This window comes from Diadema antillarum, unplaced genomic scaffold (genome assembly GCF_040938485.1).
Source record: "Diadema antillarum isolate AM-2024a unplaced genomic scaffold, OU_Dant_1.0 seq00000177_RagTag, whole genome shotgun sequence".
Taxonomy (NCBI): Eukaryota; Metazoa; Echinodermata; class Echinoidea; order Diadematoida; family Diadematidae; genus Diadema; species Diadema antillarum.
In genome coordinates this window covers 1495928-1516422 of record NW_027271244.1, presented here as the reverse complement: position 1 = coordinate 1516422, position 20495 = coordinate 1495928, and the positions used below count along the sequence as shown (strand labels likewise).

General features: G+C 40.8%; 1 protein-coding gene across 3 annotated transcripts; it reads left to right on the top strand.

The window, feature by feature from the left end:
• The first annotated feature begins 4702 nt into the window (after positions 1–4702).
• LOC139728405 (heterogeneous nuclear ribonucleoprotein C-like 1) lies at positions 4703–19201 on the top strand. 3 transcript variants are annotated; one of them, XM_071639345.1, is made up of 7 exons: positions 4735–4797; positions 5783–5837; positions 7518–7562; positions 13634–14141; positions 16503–16578; positions 17288–17379; positions 18884–19201. In XM_071639345.1, the coding sequence occupies exons 4-7, from the start codon at positions 13679–13681 to the stop codon at positions 19051–19053; spliced, it is 801 nt and encodes a 266-aa protein (XP_071495446.1). In that variant the 5' UTR covers positions 4735–4797; positions 5783–5837; positions 7518–7562; positions 13634–13678; the 3' UTR covers positions 19054–19201. The 3 variants fall into 3 exon arrangements, with proteins under 3 accessions (XP_071495445.1, XP_071495446.1, XP_071495447.1); XM_071639344.1 differs by lacking the exon at positions 5783–5837 and having other exon boundaries at positions 4703–4797; XM_071639346.1 differs by lacking the exon at positions 4735–4797 and having other exon boundaries at positions 5374–5837.
• The last annotated feature ends 1294 nt before the right edge of the window (positions 19202–20495 follow it).

Below are 20495 nucleotides of genomic sequence, written 5' to 3'. Positions count from 1 at the left end.
CTCCCCGCTCCGTCGCTTCGCTCCGTCGCTCACGAGCATGCACGTGCGCTGAGACGCCGAGTCATGAAAATCTCACTCATAAAAAAAATTTTGAACTTGGCATCTCTGCAAAGGTATTGACAACATCCTGATAACTCCATCTCATACTGTTGTCCTCCCTATCATCAAAGAGCTTAGACGCGCACGCACTGTGCATGCGTGTACTTCAATACTCTTTAATGTTTCCGCTAGTGATCACGGTTCGTTTTGTTTTTGTTTTTGTTTTTGTTTTTTTCCAGCGGACGCCATTTAGGCCTAATACCTCCCCCATCCCCCACCACGCTCCCACTTTTATAAACTCAGGAACGCCAGAGGCCGTACAGCGGTGATCCAAGATTTCAAAGCGCCATGCATAATACCCGTGCCCTTCCGTCAATGAAAAGCAACACCTTGATTCATCACTGAAAATGACTGACGGACCATCTGGCTTTAGCAATTCATGTTATACAGTATGCCATCTCATCCTGATCGACTCCAGTGCAACCGAGCCTGAACTTGGTGGTAACCCATGTAAGGGGAGATGTTTTAGGGTCGGGCTCAATTCGGAGGAAAATGGGGGTTCTTTTAGTATTTTCCTCGCAATATCTTCGAGGGGTACTTTTCAGATTTTTTCCGAACAATTCTGAAATGGGGTCCCGAAAAGAGTTAGTTTCGAACCCCGAAAATTCCGAAATAGGGTGCGGCTATAGGGTGTGCGGCTTCTAATTCGTGTTTGCCCCGATTCTCCCGAATGTAAATAGGCATAATACGTACTGTGCATGTTTCGCTGTTTTTTTTCGCATGACATTTCGCAAAATCGCGCTGTATGATATTATGTCCGTCACCCTGCTCTGGCTAGCTCAGCTTCCGTTCCAAAAACCTGTGATAGGGGGTCAAGTTTTCTGACTTTCCTTCCAAAAGTCAGTGATAAGGGGTAATTTTGATGGTGTCCGTTCCAAAAGCCCGTCAAGGGTCAAAATCTCTATAATGCCCATTCTATCCTTTATAAAGGGATATACGTCTCTAACAGGGCCGGCGGAGCGTTTTCAAAAGCGGGGGCCCACTTCCGGGTTTGATGAGCTAACAAGCAAAAAATAAAAAAGGTCCTCAGCTCATCTCTCTCCTTCCACTTCCGGGTTTCTTCAGCTGACAAGCCAAAAAAAAAAAAAAAAAAAAAAAAAAAAAAAAGGGTCTTCAGCGGAAAAACATAACCTTACCGCGATCACATTTCAAGATCTCTATCTATTTCTTTTTAGTACCACTTATGTACTTCCGTACTTACGGGTTAAAAAAAAAGTGGGGGCCCAAAGTGATGACACCTTATGTATTCCTCTGTATGGTGCACAAAAAAATGTGGGGGCCCGAGCCCCCACGGCCCCCTCGGTTCCGCCGGCCATGTCCATGATGTCTAAGAATCTACAACAAGCAAAATGTGTATGGTGGACCACCTGGGGGGGGGGGCGGAGGTAGGACATCGAATACGAGTCCCTCATGGCCATAGCACGTCTTCGAGCATGAAGATTTGCCTCAAGCAGTCTCATTCGGACGATTTAAACAGGGGGGGGGGGGGGGGTGGGTGTAAAAAAATATTGCCCGCACTTCCGCGCCCGCATACCAAAGCTCACATGAACCCACATTACAACCCATATGGGACCCAGTTATTTTGCTATCTGGGTTCCCTCGCTAATCGTCGTTGGTCCCTTGCTTGTTTGTTCATTTTCCATCTGAGAAGATGGCTGGATAGCCCATATTCAGCCATGCTAAGCTGGTCTTTCATGAGGTCCAACGTTGGATGTGAGGCGGGACCACTTCACCGGGTTAAACACCCGGTGTTCTTTTCGATGAATGAAGCAGGATCTTTTACGTGCATGAGTTAATGTGACTCTCTCACACACGGGACCTCCATTTTATGTCCTATCCGAGGGGCAGAGTGTTTTGCCTCTTGCTAGAGGGGACGGCATGATTATGACACAACATTGCTCAGTCCAGACTCGGGTTCGAACCCGGGTCGCTTGCATATGGGTCGGAGGCATACGCGTTACCGACTGAGCCAACTCACCGACCCTGGCGACATCCCGACAAACCTGTCTTCATTGATGACGATAAATTTGACATTCCTAATCCTGTTCCGCAATGTTTTAAGATTTAGACTTGGAATTTTAATTGACTCTTTCGACCCCCTCTCGGAGTATGAACGTGTACGAACAAACAGAGAATATACATATCGTTAAACAGACCAGTGAACACAATGCATGGAGATTATACACTGACGCAAAAGATACTAAATGATGAATATATTGTGTGAGAATACAAACTTGAGTAAAATATTTTAAAACTAGATATATCGCTACGGCGACTGATATGCCTCCGCCATAATGCATGGTTCTCCTAATAGGTCTATAGTACAATGTCTTGACAATGTGTGATGACAGTTTCACACAATTGGCAAAATATTAAAATGACAGGTTTGCCACAAATGTGCTGAATGTTCACTTTCCTAGAACTAGGTTCAATTGGATGAATGATTAAAATGTCAGAGTGCAGGTATTTGGGGAACTGATAATTTTTACTTGACTTTTGACCCTTTTATAAGTTTATGCATTGAGTAATTTTCAAGGTATTGAGAAAAAGTATAATTTCAGTATCAAATGGGAAAATAGCATTATCTAAACCTGGCCTTTGACCTTTGACCTCACAGTTCCAAAGAAAATCACTGTTAGGTTTAACATGCATAAATATGTAAGTTTCATGATGATACCTTGAGTTACTTTTGAGATATGGAGGAAAAAGTGCAATTCAGCATTTTCACTTGACCTTTGACCTTTTGACCTTTGACCTTTTGGCAAGAAACTTCCCACAGAATATGTATTGGGTACTCTCTAAAAAAATCGAGTGAAAATTTTCACTCTAAAAAGAGTGAATACAAAAAAGAGTGAATTTCGAGTGAAATTGGAGTGAATTTTGAGTGAAAATGCTCATTTTCACTCATTTTGGAGTGACGTCAGGGATCACTCGAAGATTTTGGAGTGATCCCTGACGTCACTCCAAAATGAGTGAAAATTGTATTGTATTACGTTAGCGGCCAATGCACGGGCACCCGACGTAATGAAATGCATCACCTAGATTAGTATGTGAGAAGTTAAACAGAGTGTGCCCTGCATTATCACAATGTTATATGTTCACATTAATAAAGCGGCCATTGTTTATACAGGTGATTTATGTGATCTATACACCGACACTCGCACACGGTAAAGGCATCTGATTCATTTAGGGTGAAAGTAGTTTTGAATTACTTGTTTGCTTTTAAACATTCCATAATTTGTGCACACATGGTTCGACCATATTGCGACTCCACATTCCTGACAAAAATGTACTTCAGTCTTAGTTTCAGCAAAGAGCTAATCATTGAAACCAAAACTTTGGTTTTAGTCTAACTAAACGTTGAATAGACCGCAGCTTGATAAAGTGCAACGTGTCTTCAATAAATTTTAACCATGATGAGGTAAAATTCATGTTCATTTTATGAATGGCGGAGATAAAAAACAAACAAACAAACAAAAACAAAAATATGAATATTTATAAACTTTACCTCTCAATATATTCTCAACCAAAAATTGATAACTCGGCACTTCATTATATGGTTTAAGATCAGTCCTCGACTAGTCTCTCCATATGTCGGGTGTAGGCTTACATGAACCTGCTCGATAATAAAGTTCTAAAGAATTACCTATGGAAAACTTTGATTTGCTTTCAGCAAGTTGGGTTTATTCTTTTTTATTTTGTTTTTATTTTCACAGACTTCACTACCATATAGGCCTATAAAGAGAACATTGGATATACATGTACTGACAACTGCATTTACTTTGCTGTAGTCATGATACTTCTGGCCCGAACTACCTGCCTCGAGATTGCCTTTTTAAAAGAACCATAGGGCCTATAATTAGATTGTACGCCAATACAAACAAAGTCATAAATCACTGCTTCTACTCTTTCATATAGGGCCTGTCTATCATCATGTAAAATTCGAGATGTTCCTATTAATTTTGCCTCTGGAAAAAAAAAAAAAAAAAATCAGTTTTAGTTTTACTTGCCAGTCATTACAATATCCTTGTACTGCATTCAGAGCTACTTGCAATTCGTCAGGGGTTTCTGCCAAGATTATTGTGTAATCGGCATGCAACAAGCAAACCATCTATGGGGGGGGGGGGGGGGGGGGGGGGGAGCTCCAGCCCCTCACCCTGTAAAATATCGCATAATTTTCATTTCAATTTTACTGGTTTTGCCCTATGACGAAACGCGATCGCGTCGACCGTACGCGTGTGATAGCGCGCCGAGCCGGTCTTTTTCTTTCTTTCTTTCTTTCTTTTCTTTCTTTCTTTCTTTCTTTCTTTCTTTCTTTCTTTCTCTCTTTCTTTCTTTCTTTCTTTTTTTCATATTATCGTTCTGTCTGTCTGTCTTTCTTTCTTTCTTTCTTTCTTTCTTTCTTTCTTTCTTTCTTTTTTTCATATTATCGTTCTGTCTTTCTCTCACTCCCTCTCCTCGCTCGGCGAGCTTGCTGCTGTCTACTCAATCGATCTCTCACATACTGCACATGATGCACTGCGAGCTCGCCCGACCTTTACCTCTATCAAAAAAAAAAAAAAAAAAAAAAAAAGAGAGAGCGATAATTATGTGTCTAGTTCCGTCTACGAAGAAGCCAGGTGGATGTTACACGTGGGTTATTATTCTCTAAAATCTGCCAGGAAACGAAGATCCTCCATCGATCCATTTCAGAAACATGTACGTGCACATAGTTTGTAAGATTGTATCTTTTGAGATTGTTGAAAATAAAATACTTTTGGAGTGTTAGAGAATTCATGCGTTTCAGTTTTGAAGTTGCATGCTAAATGACGTATAGAATGGGACAACTTAGTAGTAGTCCCGAACGTTTTGTTCGATGTGATGTTGGCAACGTGCAAATTTCACGTAGGGTCTATTTAAATATATTGAAATGTCATGCTATGTTTTTGTTTACATTCTCATGAAGCAAATTGATAATGTGCCACAGCTAAGCCAGTCCGGTTTAAATTTGGTTATTCGATTGTCTCATATGATAATGTCATTAAACTGATATAAACTGAGTAGTGTTAGAGATTCTAGTGGAACTTTTTTATTCAACTGCACGAGTCTTAAACAGTCACAGTGCAGTGTCAGTGTCAGTGATACTGTTATTGCACTGTCCAATAAAATGCTACACTTAAGAGTATATTGAATTATTACCTCCACCAAGGGAGGAGGTTATGTTTTCATTTCTGTTTGTTTGTCCATGTACAAAATAACTCAAGAAGTTGTGCACGGATTTGGATGAAACTTGCAGGAAAGGTCGAGAATGACACAAGAAACAGATCATGATTGATTTTTGGTAGTGATCCAGAAATTTTTATGGATTGTATGAAGGTTTTTCGATATTTTGGCAGGTAGGGTCAATGAACTTGGGAGTTCAAGCTGCACATTTTTTAGGTTTTCATACGCGCACTAAAGACTAGTGCATACTCTAGTTTCTGCTAGGGCAAGGCGCGCCACGCAGCTGATGGTTTATGACGCAACAAAGGCTTCTTTCTTGGGAAATTGGGCAATTTTTCAGCATGCACACATACGTATGGGTGGAAATCACTAATCTCTATGGAAGAGCAAGATCTAGATCATGGGTGGACAAGGCCAAGGCTCTTTTCCTTTTTTGTGTCAGTATCCTTTTACGTCTCCCTCTTGTGTTCACTATCTGCAGAAGCCCACGAAAAAAGGACAAGGCAACTCTGGCACCGCCGCTGGTTTATAATGAGGTTCATTGCCCCGCCCACTGGCCTGTCTGTCACGCGCATCGTGTCCAAATATAGCTTGCGCGTAAATGCGCTCTTCATGCTTTTACATGCAGTACTCACGCTTAGTACTGCTGACAGGCACTTCAGAGAGCCAACGGGAAATGTTCCCTTTGATTTTGCAACCGCCCATGCATATTATCTGCATTGCGATCTTGGTGCAAATCATCCAAAATATACCGGGCTGTATTTATGAAGCTGTCTCTGTTATTGAGCTACAGAGGGTGTTATTGCTAATTGGGGATGGAAAATACCACCCGGGCAGCAGGCTAGATCATCAGTGGAAAGTACAAGCTGCTTGGCGGAGGTCTGCGGCGCTTGCTCTCAGAGTGCTTTTCTAGTTACATCTTTTATTGATAATTCTTAGTGATGCATTACATCACATGTTAGGTAATCCCATAGTAATGTGTCCTGTTGTATTAACAGCCTAGTGCAGCCTATTTAATTCCTGAGTGTTTACAACTTAATTCAGATAAGCTAAACTATGAGATGATCTTGATGATGCTGGCTTCAACATGTTTAAAATAAAAAAAAGCACCAAATTCAACCTCCCATGCCAAAATTCAACCGCGCGCAAAAGCATAGGTTTTACATGTAGCTGGCGGTCAAATTTTTGTCGGTGTTATGGTCGAATTGTGGGTGGCTTACTTAACAAAATGGAAACTCCATACTATGGGCCTAGCTACCTACGGTGTAGAAGCAGTCATGGTCAAGTTTGCGCTTCAAATGCATATTGATTGCATGTATGCAAGCAACTTGCATTTGTCCTATATGAACTGATGAATTATGAGAACTACACGTAATTTAGCAGTTTTATGAATGATCAGTGCTATTTAGCATCAGGATTGATACCCTTGATATTTCAAATTCCATTTGATTTTAATCAAATAAAGAGCAGTGAAAAAAAAAATCTGCATGGAAAATTTTCAATCATTTGTTGATGGATGTTTGCAAAATGCTCAGAGGCATATAATGTAATGTCTACATGTAAGTTGTAGTTACCTATCTTGATACTAACGATATTCATTCTTTCAACACTTTATCATGTGGAAGAAGTTTGTTTTCCATTAGAGTTATTTGCATGTAATATGAATTTATTGATATATGTATAAATTACTGAAATGTGGGTTAAACCAGAGACTTAGTTTCACACAGAAAAGTTCTACAATGTTCTTTCAAGCCATAATGCCTGGAGTCTTTCAATTCCTTACCGTGAATTATTGTTTGTTCTCGTGAAAATGAATAAAAAAGTTTGCCACACACACCATTTATCTGTGTCACTTTCTTCATTTGTACAGTTGAAAGAATGAAACAAATAAATCAACCTAGTATTGTGTAGACTAGATAATGAAGCATAAATTTGGCTGTTATATATAATAATTGCATTGTCTGTGTGAAGTGTATGATTGTATGTCACAAATGTGTGTGCAAACAACCTTGCCCCCATTTAATGTTCATTTAATGTTGTGTTTAATGGTGCACTTCATGAATATGCCCTATTATTGTATACTTTTTGAAAAGATTGACACTTACGTTGTGAGGATCTTGTTATTTTTTGTTATTATTCATGCTCTCATTTTAAGTAGCTCAAATATTTTTTGTTCTTTTGTATTTATTTTTCTTTTATTTCTTCCTTTTTTCCAGAGATGGTAATTTATTGAAAGGCTGCTGCATTTTTTGCTGTTTTTGGTGAGTACTTTATTCTTCACCACATTTTTTCCTTTCATTTGTATTTTTCCTATACTTTTTTTGTTTATTTGACAAAAAATATAATGTATATTCTCATTATATGCTACCTAAATACTGAATTGCATATTTGTTTTCATACATTTGAAGACATCCGTGGCAAGGCATTTATTGATAATCCTGTACATCCCTTGTCATTTGTGTCAAATTGATGACCTAAAATGTATTTTTTAATTTGTAATTCTTCTTTCATCATTACTTTCATGGGTTTTTTTTTTCCATACTTCTGAGCTGTTGTGTTTGTATGAATTTAAGTTGTGTTGTTCATCTGTGTACTGTGGTTCTCTGTGAATGATTTATCTTTTTAGAGGTTGCACAGTTTTCACCACCCCCCCCCCAAAAAAAAAAAGGCAAACAACAACCTGAAAACAAAACAAACAAGATGAATATCGTTAAATGATGTTGGGTAATTTTTGATGCATCAACAACAAAAAAATGGAAACATTGATGCGTGACTTTTTTTTCCTCTCTCTCTCTTTTAATTTTGATTGTGCATGCTTGTTTACAGTGCTCTAGAAGAATAATGTTATCCAGGTAATAACAGGTACCAGGAACATGTGATGCAGAATTTGTTAATATTCTTGATTTTAATGACAGCCAAACTCAAAGAAAGACAAGAATGTGAGTGCTTAACAAATGTATATTGCAACAATCTGGAGAAGGAAAAAAAAAGAGGAAAATTTGAACCTCGCCAAATGGGTTCCCCAGTTACAGATTTTGCTAATTTTTGAGTGATGTCAATAGATCAGGTGCTCAAAAGGGATATGTCAAACATGGTTTGTGTCCGTATCATTTTGTCAGTGATTATTTGTTCTGTGTTTTATATATTCTTTTTTTAGCTCACCTGAGCCAAAGGCTCAAGTGAGCTATTGCGATCGCCCTTCGTCCGGCGTCCGTCGTGCGTCGTGCGTCGTCCGTCGTCCGTCGTCCGTCGTCCGTCGTCCGTCGTGCGTCGTCCGTCGTGCGTCGTGCGTAAACTTTTTACATTTTCATCTTCTTCTTGAAAACCCCAAGACCGATTTTCATCAAACTTGGCAGGTAGCATCCCTAGGGGGTTAGGAACTCAATTTGTTAAAATGGGCACCATGCCCCGCCCAGGGGGCCCCCAGGGGGGCCCAAACCCCCCAAAATTAAGGAATCTGTAAAAATCTTCTTCTCTAGAACCAGAAGTGATAGAGCTAAGTTAATACTATGAGTTAGTACATTGATGACTGTAGTTTCAAGTTTGTTCATGGCAGAATCAGGGGTGCCCCCCTTGGGACCCAGGGGAGGGGGGTGGGGAAGGGTTCTAATGGGGCCTAAATTGTACATTTTCATCTTCTTCTTGAGAACCCCATGACCCATTTTCACCAAACTTGGCAGGTAGCATCCCTAGGGGGTTAGGAACTCAATTTATTAAAATGGGCACCATGCCCCACCCAGGGGGCCCTCAGGGGGCCCAAGCCCCCCAAAATTAAGGATTCTGCAAAAATCTTCTTCTCTAGAACCAGAAGTGATAGTGCTTAGTTAATACTATGAGTTAGTACATTGATGACTGTAGTTTCAAGTTTGTTCATGGCAGAATCAGGGGTGCCCCCCTTGGGACCCAGGGGAGGGGGTGAGGAGGGGTCCTAATGGGGCCTAAATTGTACATTTTTATCGTCGTCTTGAGAACCCCATGACCCATTTTCACCAAACTTGGCAGGTAGCATCCCTAGGGGGTTAGGATCTCAATTTGTTAAAATGGGCACCATGCCCCACCCAGGGGGCCCCCAGGGGTCCCAAACCCCCCAAATGAAGGAATCTTTATAAATCTTCTCTAGAATCAGAAGTTATAGAGCTGAGATAATACTATTTAAATCTATTGAAACAAGAGGTCAGTGACCTTTGCAGATAAAGTCTGAGCAAATATTATTCTTCACCTCCATGTAGATACTGATACTGTGGAGCATTATGACAGTGTGTGTGTGTGTGTGTGTGTGTGTGTGTGTGTGTGTTTGTGTGTGTGTGTGTGTGTGTTTGTGTTTTGATTATTACCCAGACATGTAGGTCCTACAACTAAATGCCTTTTACCACTTCCCTGATTCAGACATAATGCTTAGTGTTGTAAAGGATCTAACTGCAGGATATTACTGCTATCCTACTATTGAGTTATTCAAGTGAAAGTCAATGAAGGGCAACCGCAATCTTATTACACATTGAACAGTCACATGATTGCACAATTGAGGACATGGAGAAAAATGCCTTTGCTGTTCCCTGTGTGGCTGTGCCCGTAACTTTCAGTTAATATATTTCACTTTCATTTCGTTCAGTCTATCTCTCTATAGTCAATTGAACATTGGACTTACAACGATGACCTCTTATTAGGAAAGCTTAGCATATAATTATGGTCCCATGTCTATGTGGTGTAGAGACATATCCTCTTACACCAAAGGTATGGATGTGTGATGTAGGGAGTTCCCCAAACCTCAATTCTTTTCTTTTTAATGAACTTGCCATTCAGTGATACCATACAGTCAGTAAGGACCACGTGGCAATGAAAAGATTAGGGAAGTTTCATGCTCTTTATTGACATTGAAATGCAGAGACTCCAGCCCCAAGCATCTCGTAACTGTTGAGGATGGGTTGATTTTGCTACAACACGCATTTTCCAAAGACACTACCGAGTATACTCGGGGACTCCTCCTCAACGGGTTAAAGCCACTAATTACCATTTGCAGACAGGTGAAAAAAAAAGGAAAAAAAAAACGGCTTCAGTGCTTCAAAATAGTTCTAAAATGTGAGTTAGGTATAGAAACACCCAATGTAAAAATGTTAATCAGTATAATCAATGTTAAGTAACTGCATGCTAAATATGCAAAATGTGAACAGTAGTTTTAGCAAATCGTTTCAAAATTAATCTATCTCATAGATGCCAAGTTCAAAAAATTTTTATGAGTGAGATTTTCATGACTCGGCATCTTGGCGCGCGCGCATGTGTGTGAGCGAGGGAGCGAAGCGACTGAGCGAGGGGAGGGTGTGGAAGGGGGGTGTCCGCCCTCCCACAGAAGGGAGCTTCTTTCAATTTTTAGCTCTTAATGGTGCAAGCTGAAGCATATACTTAAATGACTATTTTTTACTTATTTTGAAAGACAAAAGGGAAACATGCCTTCAATTGCAACTCTCACTTTAATTCTTTAAGCTATGCTCCCAATGCGTGAGAAAAATGGATGTCATGCGTGAGATCGTGAGACAGACCCTAAATGCTTGAGTCTCACTCACAATGCGTGAGAGTTGGTAGCTCTGCGGCATCTACAGTTATGGTTTATTTAGAAAATTAGTGATATCTGTGTACAAAATATATTGTATTTGTGGCTTTATTGCAAAACTTCTATTTGGTAGGATGTTTTGTGATACAACTTAACTATACTATGCATCAAATGCGATAACTCCCAACATTTCTGTAATCACTGGTCCCAATGGTAAACAGTGGCTTTAAACTGGAGATTCTCCTCCCTGGACCCCGTAGCAAACTAGAGACTCTGATTACACAGACATGAGCAGCACAGTGCAATGTATGTGTGCATAGTGTGTACATCATGAGTATGAAGCACAGCACAGTGCCCCTTGTGGCTGGGGTCCAGTGTCTGCTGGAGGGCCCGGGAAGATCTTCAATTACAGATGCTCTCTTGTGCTATCTTTGCCTTACATAGGTGATTTGAACATAAATGACAAAACTGTACCTAAATCATCTCTGATAAGTTAGTTTTAACCGTGGCCCTTGAAAAATTGTATACTGTGCTTTCTCCTCTTGCAATATGTGCAGTGGGAAGGCTACTCGCCATTGACCCTGTACACAAATCTTCATGAAATGTCATTGTTAGATGTAGTATTAAAAAGAATGAGTTACATCCTCCTGAAATGAGTACCCGGTATCCTCATTTAATGAATTCATATGTGTGGTCGTGACCAGTATTATAGTTTCCTGAAAACAGTGGTGGATCAAGGGGGGGGGGGGGGGGGGGGGGGGCGCACTGGTCACGCTCTCCCATTTTATTTTTTGTTAAAACAAAAGAAATAAAACAAAAAAAATGGGGGGGGGCGTGTGCACCCCTTTAATTTTGTAAAGGCGCCTCCTCTTTACGGAATTCCTGGATCCGCCCCTGGAAAATGTGGAACCGTAAAATTCCACTTAGTATTTTCTTATTTAGGTCTGATGTCAGTGACACTTGATCCGTTCTGATTTGGTGCTGAATAGCTAACTGAACATAGAGTGGTGAATCATAATTTTGATTATGAAAACAGAGAGTGTGATCTGATTCTTGGTTATTAATGTGTCAAAATGAATTATTTGCTTGTGTGAGAGCTGCCAAATGACTGTTGTACTTTGTCCGAGTGAAAAATCCACAGTTCATGTCAAGATGCTAATACCTATTACAAATGAGGACAGTTTTCTAGCAAAAGCAATTTCTCAGGTACTCCTATTACAATAAATGAAGAAAATAAATTCAAAATGGAAGGAAATGAAGCCATCAATCAATCCAAAAAAAAATGTATATTCATTATTCAGAGGAAGAGAGTGATTTATGGATTAAGTGGACTTTGTTGTTTTGAGATTATAGGGCAGGTATGAGCCAAGTCATGTCTCATTGGCCATAGTATACAGAGATAGGAAATTTAATCATTGCATTGCATGTCCCATACAAGAAGAAGATCACAGTATGTTACAATTCACATTCTTCTTTTTTTTTTCATTTTATTGCAAACAAGTGCCATTTTGTCTTCCATGTTTCCTGGTTATCAATTTAAATTTAGCAGAGACTCTCAACCAGTGATATATTTCCAACGAAAGTTATTTTTGCCAAATCCAAATCTACATGTGCAAGTTTTAAAAAATGGCACACATATTACTTGTATGAAAATGACATAGAGTGTGACAGGGTGAAAGTGATAGGGAAGGATACTGTATACAGCATTATGTATTCAGAGACTCCAACCCCAAGCACCCTCTGATCTGGAGATTCTCCCGCCCGAAACCCCTAGCAAACGGGAGACTCCAAGTTGATGTGTGCGAAGTGCGAAGTTCCTAGGATTCTAGATGTTCTCTGGTGCTATCTAAGGCTTATTTTTTCAACATACGATAGAAATAAGTAAGAAATCCTTTCCACCAGGAGACACAGAGCCAGGGTGGGAGAAATCAAATCTCAAACGGGAGAACGGGAGATTGTGCAAAAATGGGCTTTCGGCGGGAGATCTCCCGTCGAAAACGAGAGAGTTGGAGTCTCTGTGTATTTAGCGAGTCTAAATTTTTGTGAATCGGGACTTCCGACGATTTTGCGATCACGGAGTAAAGTACTGAATGGAGAAAGGTATATGTGTGCATCACATTCATATCACGATCAGAGTTGATATTTTTGTTTGTCTCTAAATTCGCGAATAGCACCTGACTCACGAAATTCGCAAAAATAAAAACCTCACGAAATATTCACCGTATACAGAGAGATTGAGTAGAAGCATGATAGTAACCTTACGCGGCAACCAGTGATTCTAAGAAATTTGTCAGAAAACTTTAACCACTCATTCATTGCAAACAACTTGCAAAGACTCCAACTCTCCCGCTGAAAGCCCATTTGTGCAAAATCTCCTGTTCTCCCGCTTGAGATTTAATTTCTCCCGCTTGAAATGATTTCTTACTTAGTGTCATCGTATGTTGGAAAATAAACCTTAGATAGCATGAGATAGCATCTAGAACTCTAGAGCTGGACCCCGGCCACAAGGAACTTGTGCTTCGCGCACATCAAGTTGGAGTCTCCCGTTTGCTAGGGGTTTCAGGCGGGAGAATCTCCAGATAAGAAGGTGCTCGGGGTTGAAGTCTCTGAACTTGTTGTTCTCATGTATTGTCAACATAGTGTGCATTAATGCAATACAATCAATGTGTTGATGTTATTGTAACAATAGCTTATTACTAATGGCTAATTGTAACAATATACAATACCTGTATACTCCATATTTTGCTGATTTTACCCCCACATTTAATTGTTGTTTTTTCTTCCCAGGAGTGCAAAGCCTAAGCCACGTCTGTTCCTTCCCTTCTGTCAGCTATGCATCGCAACTACAACTCGGGCTACGGCCACCATGGCGGGCACCAGAGCCACCATCATGGGCCCCACCCAGGCGGACCCCACGGAATGGGCATGGGAATGGGGATGGGAATGGGGGGCATGGGGATGGGGCTGGGGATGGGAATGCCCAACATGGGGCCACACCACAACATGGGGAGCGGGATGAACTACAACAAGTACCCCGCCGTCAGCAACTACACCAATGACATGTCCCCCACGGCCAAGGCGTCGCGCGTCTTCGTCGGCAACCTCAACACGTACACGCGCAAGGAGGACCGGAAGAACATCATGGAGCTGGTGATGGAGACGTTCATGAAGTACGGCCGCATCCGCGGTATCTCCATCCACAGCGGGTTCGGCTTTGTGCAGTTTGAGACCTGTGAGCAGGCCAAGAATGCTATTCGGGGTGAGCAGGGAAGACTAGTCAAGAATCAACCACTGGGTGAGTTTTTTTTTGAAAGCCTTTAAAAGGGATTGTACAGTACTGGTTGAGGTGAGGATTCAGCTTGTAAAGTTTTGCGAGATATTTAGAACCCACTCTGTGAAATGTTAAAGAGCATACAATTCTAAGGGGAATCATAAGTTTATTTGATGTAAATCAGTTCTGCAATGACTGAGATATCTAAAAACAAGGAAAAACAAAGAAATCCTAATAAAAGCTGTGGCTTGTCAATCTTAGTATTAGGATCGCTTTTTTCGATATCTCAGCCATTTTCAAGGCCAATGTTCGTCAAATAAATCTTGAATCCTTGAAATTACATGTTCTTTTATATTTCATACAACTGTAAGAGGTTTCTCATTATCTCACCAAAAAAAAAAGAGAAAAACGTCATAAATCTGAATCCTCACCTCAACTAGTACTGTACAGTCCCTTTAAGAATTTGCTCTCTTTCTGCAAGTCATGGAAACATCCACTCATTCTTTTTTCCTCTCACTTTTTAGTCATAGGTACCAGCATAGCTTAAACTGCATTTTTATACCCCCGCCAAACGAAGTTTGAAGGGGGTATATAGGAATCAGCGGACGGTCGGGCGGTCGGGCGGTTGGTCGGGCGGTCGGTCGGGCGGTCGGGCGGTCGGTCCGTTGCAAATCTTGCGTCGCGAACTACTTCCTCAGTTTTCAACCGATTCCCATAAAACTTGGCACAGATGTGTACCTTGGGTTGTAGATGTGCAAGACGTTTTTTTTTGACAGTACCCAAAAGTACGTTGCCATGGTAACGGCATATTATGGGCAAAAATGGGTACAAATCTTGCGTGGCGAACTCCTCCCACAGTTTTTGATCAATTTTTATGAAATTAGGTACAGATGTTCGTCTGAATATGTTAATGTGCAAGACACATATTTCCGCAGTGGCAAAAAGTGCGTTGCCATGGTAACGGCATGTTATTGGTAAAATATAGGGCAAAATGCTTCTTGGCAAAACTGCTTCATCAGTGTTCTTCCAATTCTCATGGAATTCATATTGAATGTTTGTCTTAGGATATAGGTCAGCATGACGCATTTCTTGACAGTGACAAAAAGTATGTTGCCATGGTAACAGCTCACATATTATGAGCCAAAATGATGGAAAATTTTGTGTTGCAAACTACTTCCTCAGTTTTTGCCCAATTTCCATGAAACTTGGTACAGATGTGTGCCTTTGGTTGTAGATGTGCAAGACGCATTTTTTGACAGTACCTGAAAGTACATTGCCATGGTAACGGCATATTAATGGCAGAAGATCAAGGAAAGATCTTGCGGATTTAACTACTTCCTCAGTTTTTTGACCAAAGCTTATGAAATGTGGCACACACCTTGATCTTGGTGGGAAGATGTGGAAGACATATTTTTCAGACGTGTCGGAAGCTGTGTTGCCATGGTAATGGCATATAAATGGCAGAAGATCAAGGAAAGATCTTGCGGATTGAACTACTTCCTCTGTATTCGACTGAAGCTCATGAAATGTGGCACACACATTGGTCTTGGTGGGAAGATGTGCGAGACATATTTTTGGGACGTGTTGGAAGCTGCGTTGCCATGGTAACGGCATATTAATGGTGGAAGATCAAGGAAAGATCTTGTGGATTGAACTACTTACTCAGTTTTTGACAAAAGCTTATGAAATGTGGCACACACAATAGTCTTGGTGGGAAGATGTGCAAGACATATTTTTCGGACGTGTCGGAAGCTGCGTTGCCATGGTAACGGCATTTAAATGGCAGAAGATCAAGGAAAGATCATTCCTTGGGTAAGACTGTCGTCACGGGGGCGGGGGGTATTAATCACCTTAAGTGATATTTCTAGTTTTAAGTTTCATGAGTAATTGAAGTGCTACAGGTCAAAGAGATGTTTCAATTTTCTTTTAGCATTTTTTAGATAAGCTTAAATTGACCACAACTAAATGGAGAGGTATAATTATTGAGAGTATATTGTGTTATGACTGTGGATTTTATATCATCATGTGTTTACAACATTACATGTCATTTGAAATTCTAACTATAGAGGTTTCATATCAAGATTCCTTTTTACCACATCATGATATACCATGTACATGTACTTCATATCCTTGTATATAAAACTGTCATCTTCTTTCTGAATGTTTCATGTTGTTAGTAGAAAAAATAAAACATATATATTTTCATGTCATGCTGTATGTATTACTCCCTGACAGGTGCTTGCCTGCTGTTTTGTTTTCATGTTCGTTACAAGAGGTGTTGCTATTTATCTAGAGACTTCTGTGCAGTAAATCATGGATGCATACAAATGTTGGGTATTTTCATTGGAAACATGCCCTCACAAATCCCTTATTCTTTCTTGGCAGATTTATACCTTGCGAGTGATCCAGACATGAACAGACCAAAGGGTTTCAAGAAAGTTAACCACGACTGCGGATATGTGTGAGTATCAAAGAATGATTGGTGATGTGCTACAGGGATTTAGAGATCAATGCGATTTCACGGTGCAAATTGGTATGAGAGGAAATGCAATGACTTAATGCTTGTGACAGTGTTCATCTTGGGGAGTTGTTTGAATTCATGGAGGCGTAGTCTCATAAGCTGTGGTAGTGGAGTGGTTAAGACCACATGGGTAGACTTCGAGCTTTCCTTGCATATCCATTCATGCGTGAGGTTCGATTCCCAGCCCAGCAGTTGTACCCTTTGGCATAGCACTTTGATATCCTCTTTGCAAGGTCTTTTTGTGGAGACTTGAAGCTGTTGGTCCCATCCGTTAGAAAGCCGTATCCTGTGCACATCAAATAACCCACTTAACTTCTCTCATTGAGGTGAGGGAAAAATCCTGGTGAAATGGTCACATACCAAAAAAAAACAAAACAATAACAACAACAACGACGCCCTGATACACTTGAGTGATAAGGTCTATGGGTCATAGTCCCTAAGTTGACTCTTCACTGCCCTGGCAGACTAGGATTTTGCCGTAGAATTGATAATGATAATCCTCAGCCATAAGTGACAAATTGAGACAATGTGTAGTGTAGTAAACTTGAAAGGACAGGAATTCTGGCTCTTCCACAAATTTTCATTCTCTCTGTTGTAATAGCTTTGTTTTATTTTGTTTTGTTTTGTTTTGTTTTGTTTTTGCTGACAGAGCGTACGTCGATCCTTCCACTCTGCCCACCATTCCAGCCAAAGGCCCTACATCTCAGAAGAAGAGGCACAGGCTCACAAAGAGTGGGGACGGTAGGTTTTGGATGTAGTTTTTCCTCTAGCAGTGATGATACTCCTAGTGATACTGACGTGGACAAATGAAGAAGGCAGATGCCATGCAGCTTGTAGTGCTCCTAGCAGCTTTTACCTAGGAAAAAGACAAATTAGCCAACCCAAAGTTAAATCTGATGGACATTGTTACCCAGACAGGAACAATATCACATTCATCAAAATACTTGCCTGAAAATCATCCCCCACCCCCCCCCCCCCCCCCCTCAAAAAAAAAAGATAAAATCAAAGAGCAGACGAGAAGAGAGGAAGAGATAGTGAAAGTAGCCTTGTTGTGCATTTGTGAGTTCTGGCTTAGCCTCTGCTCAAGACTGTTCCTGCCTCACACCAGAGGGGATAATATATTGGCATGACTGTGTTTACCCAATATTAGAGCAGAGGCCTCTCTGCCAAAAGCTTTGTTATTTGTGTCATGCAGTCAAACGTGAATATGAGACCACGCTCGGGAATCCAGAGTCTAGTTGCATTTTTCATAAAGGTGACATTGATCATGCCACTGCACATGATGTACTGCAAAGTGTACGCATACAAATGTGTGCAATGTTTGCAGTGGCGGATACAGAGGGGGGCGCACCGGGCACGCGCCCCCTATTAATTTTTTTGTTAAAACAAAAAAGAAAAAGAAAAAAATGGGGGGGGGGGTCGGTGGTGCATGTGCCCCCTTTAATTTTGTGAAGATGCCTCCCCTTTACGGAATTCCGGGATCCGCCTCCGGTTTGTATGCGGATTTAAATACACAAAGAAGTACTGATATGGTTCTCTATGACTTGGGGCCTGTGATTTCCTGTTGACATTGATGGAGTTCAGTTCAGATTAAAATTCATTTGATAGTTTGAGAAAAAATTTAATCAAGTTACAGAAAACATGAGCTGCAGATTATGCCAGGATTGCCAGGGAGCAACAGTCCAGGCAGATAGAGCCTGTTAAAATGCAGTGGCATGCCAGAGAAGCAGAAATTAAATCATCACGACATTTGTAATACTGATGATGATAATGGCTACTTGCTATATCCACATAAAAGCTCAAAGCTCTTCAAAGAAGTGAAAATGGAAAGTGATACAAATAGGGAGCATTGCACAACAAACAAACAGTGTCGAACATAACCAGATATTTGTATGCCAAAGTGAAAGGTGCAATTTTAGCTTAATTTCAAATACTTCATTATTGTGTGTTTCCTGAATACTAATAACAATTTATTTCAAAGTAATGGATCTGTATGAATAAATGCCGATCCCCCATTTGGTTTGATCTTTTGTTACAACATATGAAATGGAGTCAGGTGAGCGTAGCTGCCTAACAGAGGTATATTACTGAACAAGAGAACCATCATACAGGTAGTCGCATGCAAATCATGATATTCCATGTGTAAGCCCTCAGATGTTAATCTAATGAAGTCTTTTTTGTTGTAGGTAGATGAACTTGAATTTTGCATGATGCTGTTTTGTTTCATTTTTCCCCCATTCCACAGAGCCGCAGAGCTGGGTCTGTGTATTCTGCCAACACGAAGCCATCACTGCCTGGGAGCTGATGAAGCACGCCTCGGCGATCCACCAAACCCAGATCTACGACATGGGAGGCATCGAGCAGCCCAAGGCCGAGGGACAGGAGGCCATGCAGACGCAGCAGCCGATGATGTAAGATCCCTCCCACATCATCGTCGTCGTCATCGTCATCGTCGTTGTAGCCCAACTTGACGCAGCAAGAATGAAAAAGGACTGAGAGAAGTGAAAGATTGAAGGGAACAAACCGTCAAGGCCGCCATCTGCTGGGAATTAGTAACCACCACCACCACCACCACCACCACCACCAAGGCTATGGCATGTGTAAAGTCGCCAGACATTGCTCCTGTTGTTGGTTTTGTTTTTTTGTCTCATTGTCTCTGTCTCCCCTTGTGCGACTGAAAATGCCTTTCAGATGGTGGTCCAAGGTGATTTTGGAGGTGTGCAGCTAGCGACCAGGGGTTTCTTAAAGTGGCCTTGTGACCCTTATGTTTGTTGGTATGTGTTTATGTCTTTTGTTGTTGTTTTTCTTTCTCCATTTGTGATTGACTAGTGCATCTCAGATGGACTATTATTAGCTCGGAGTACCAATGGGATTCTGTCAACTCTTGGTGACTTTGGACTCCTTCTGCACAGGACCTTAATGTGGAATTGCCATTTGGGCCTGTGGCTCAAAACAAAAAGAGCAAATCTAAAAACTTGAAGTAGTTGAGGTCATGTGTAGGCTTAGATGATTTGCATATTTCTCCACGGTACTTAATAGACCTGACATCACATGCAAATTAGGATGTCTACAGGGGGACTTGCTGGTAGTACAGATTGATAGACCTTCGCATGACTCTACAGAAATTTGATTTCATAACACTAATATTCTTCAGATCACCTACATTGCTGGTAGTGATACCATGTGAATTTCGTCTCAGAAGTCCTGTTTGAGATCGAATGCTCATGCTCATGCTCATGCGTAGCACCAGTCAGAATACTTTTCCTTCACAGGAAAACCTGCGATGAATAAATAGGCACTAGTTCTCCCCTTATATTTGCAGTTTTTCCTGACAGTAGCTTTATGAGCATTAACATGCCAGCTTAAATTACAATACCAGCTGTTACAACTGGGCACTAAAAATCAAAAGTCATTCTTTGCATGGAGCACGGTTGTTTGTCAGCCATCATCAGTGCTTTTTTGAAATTATCTGTGTGCTACAGAGAAGCAGCTATCGTTGTATGTATTTATGTCAACCTGAGTATAGCAACTCGAAAAAAATACAGAAATCCAGCATAGCTGGTAGGCCTACATGTATGTGTAGCATAATTACATATGTTTCTTTCAATAGCAAGGGCTTGCCCCAACAAGGTGTCTACCAATTCCAGGAATGACAGCGTTGATTAACTGTATCAGGTTTTTAATCTTTGTCACAAAGCAAACAGATTATTGAAAATAGAGTGCATTCTGCATATCAAGTTAAGGAATACCCATCAATTTATAGAATGCCTATTCATAGATTGAAGCACAGGGCACAACACTACACATGCATACACATACACATAGGAGGATTAGAAATAGAGTATGATGACGTTTAC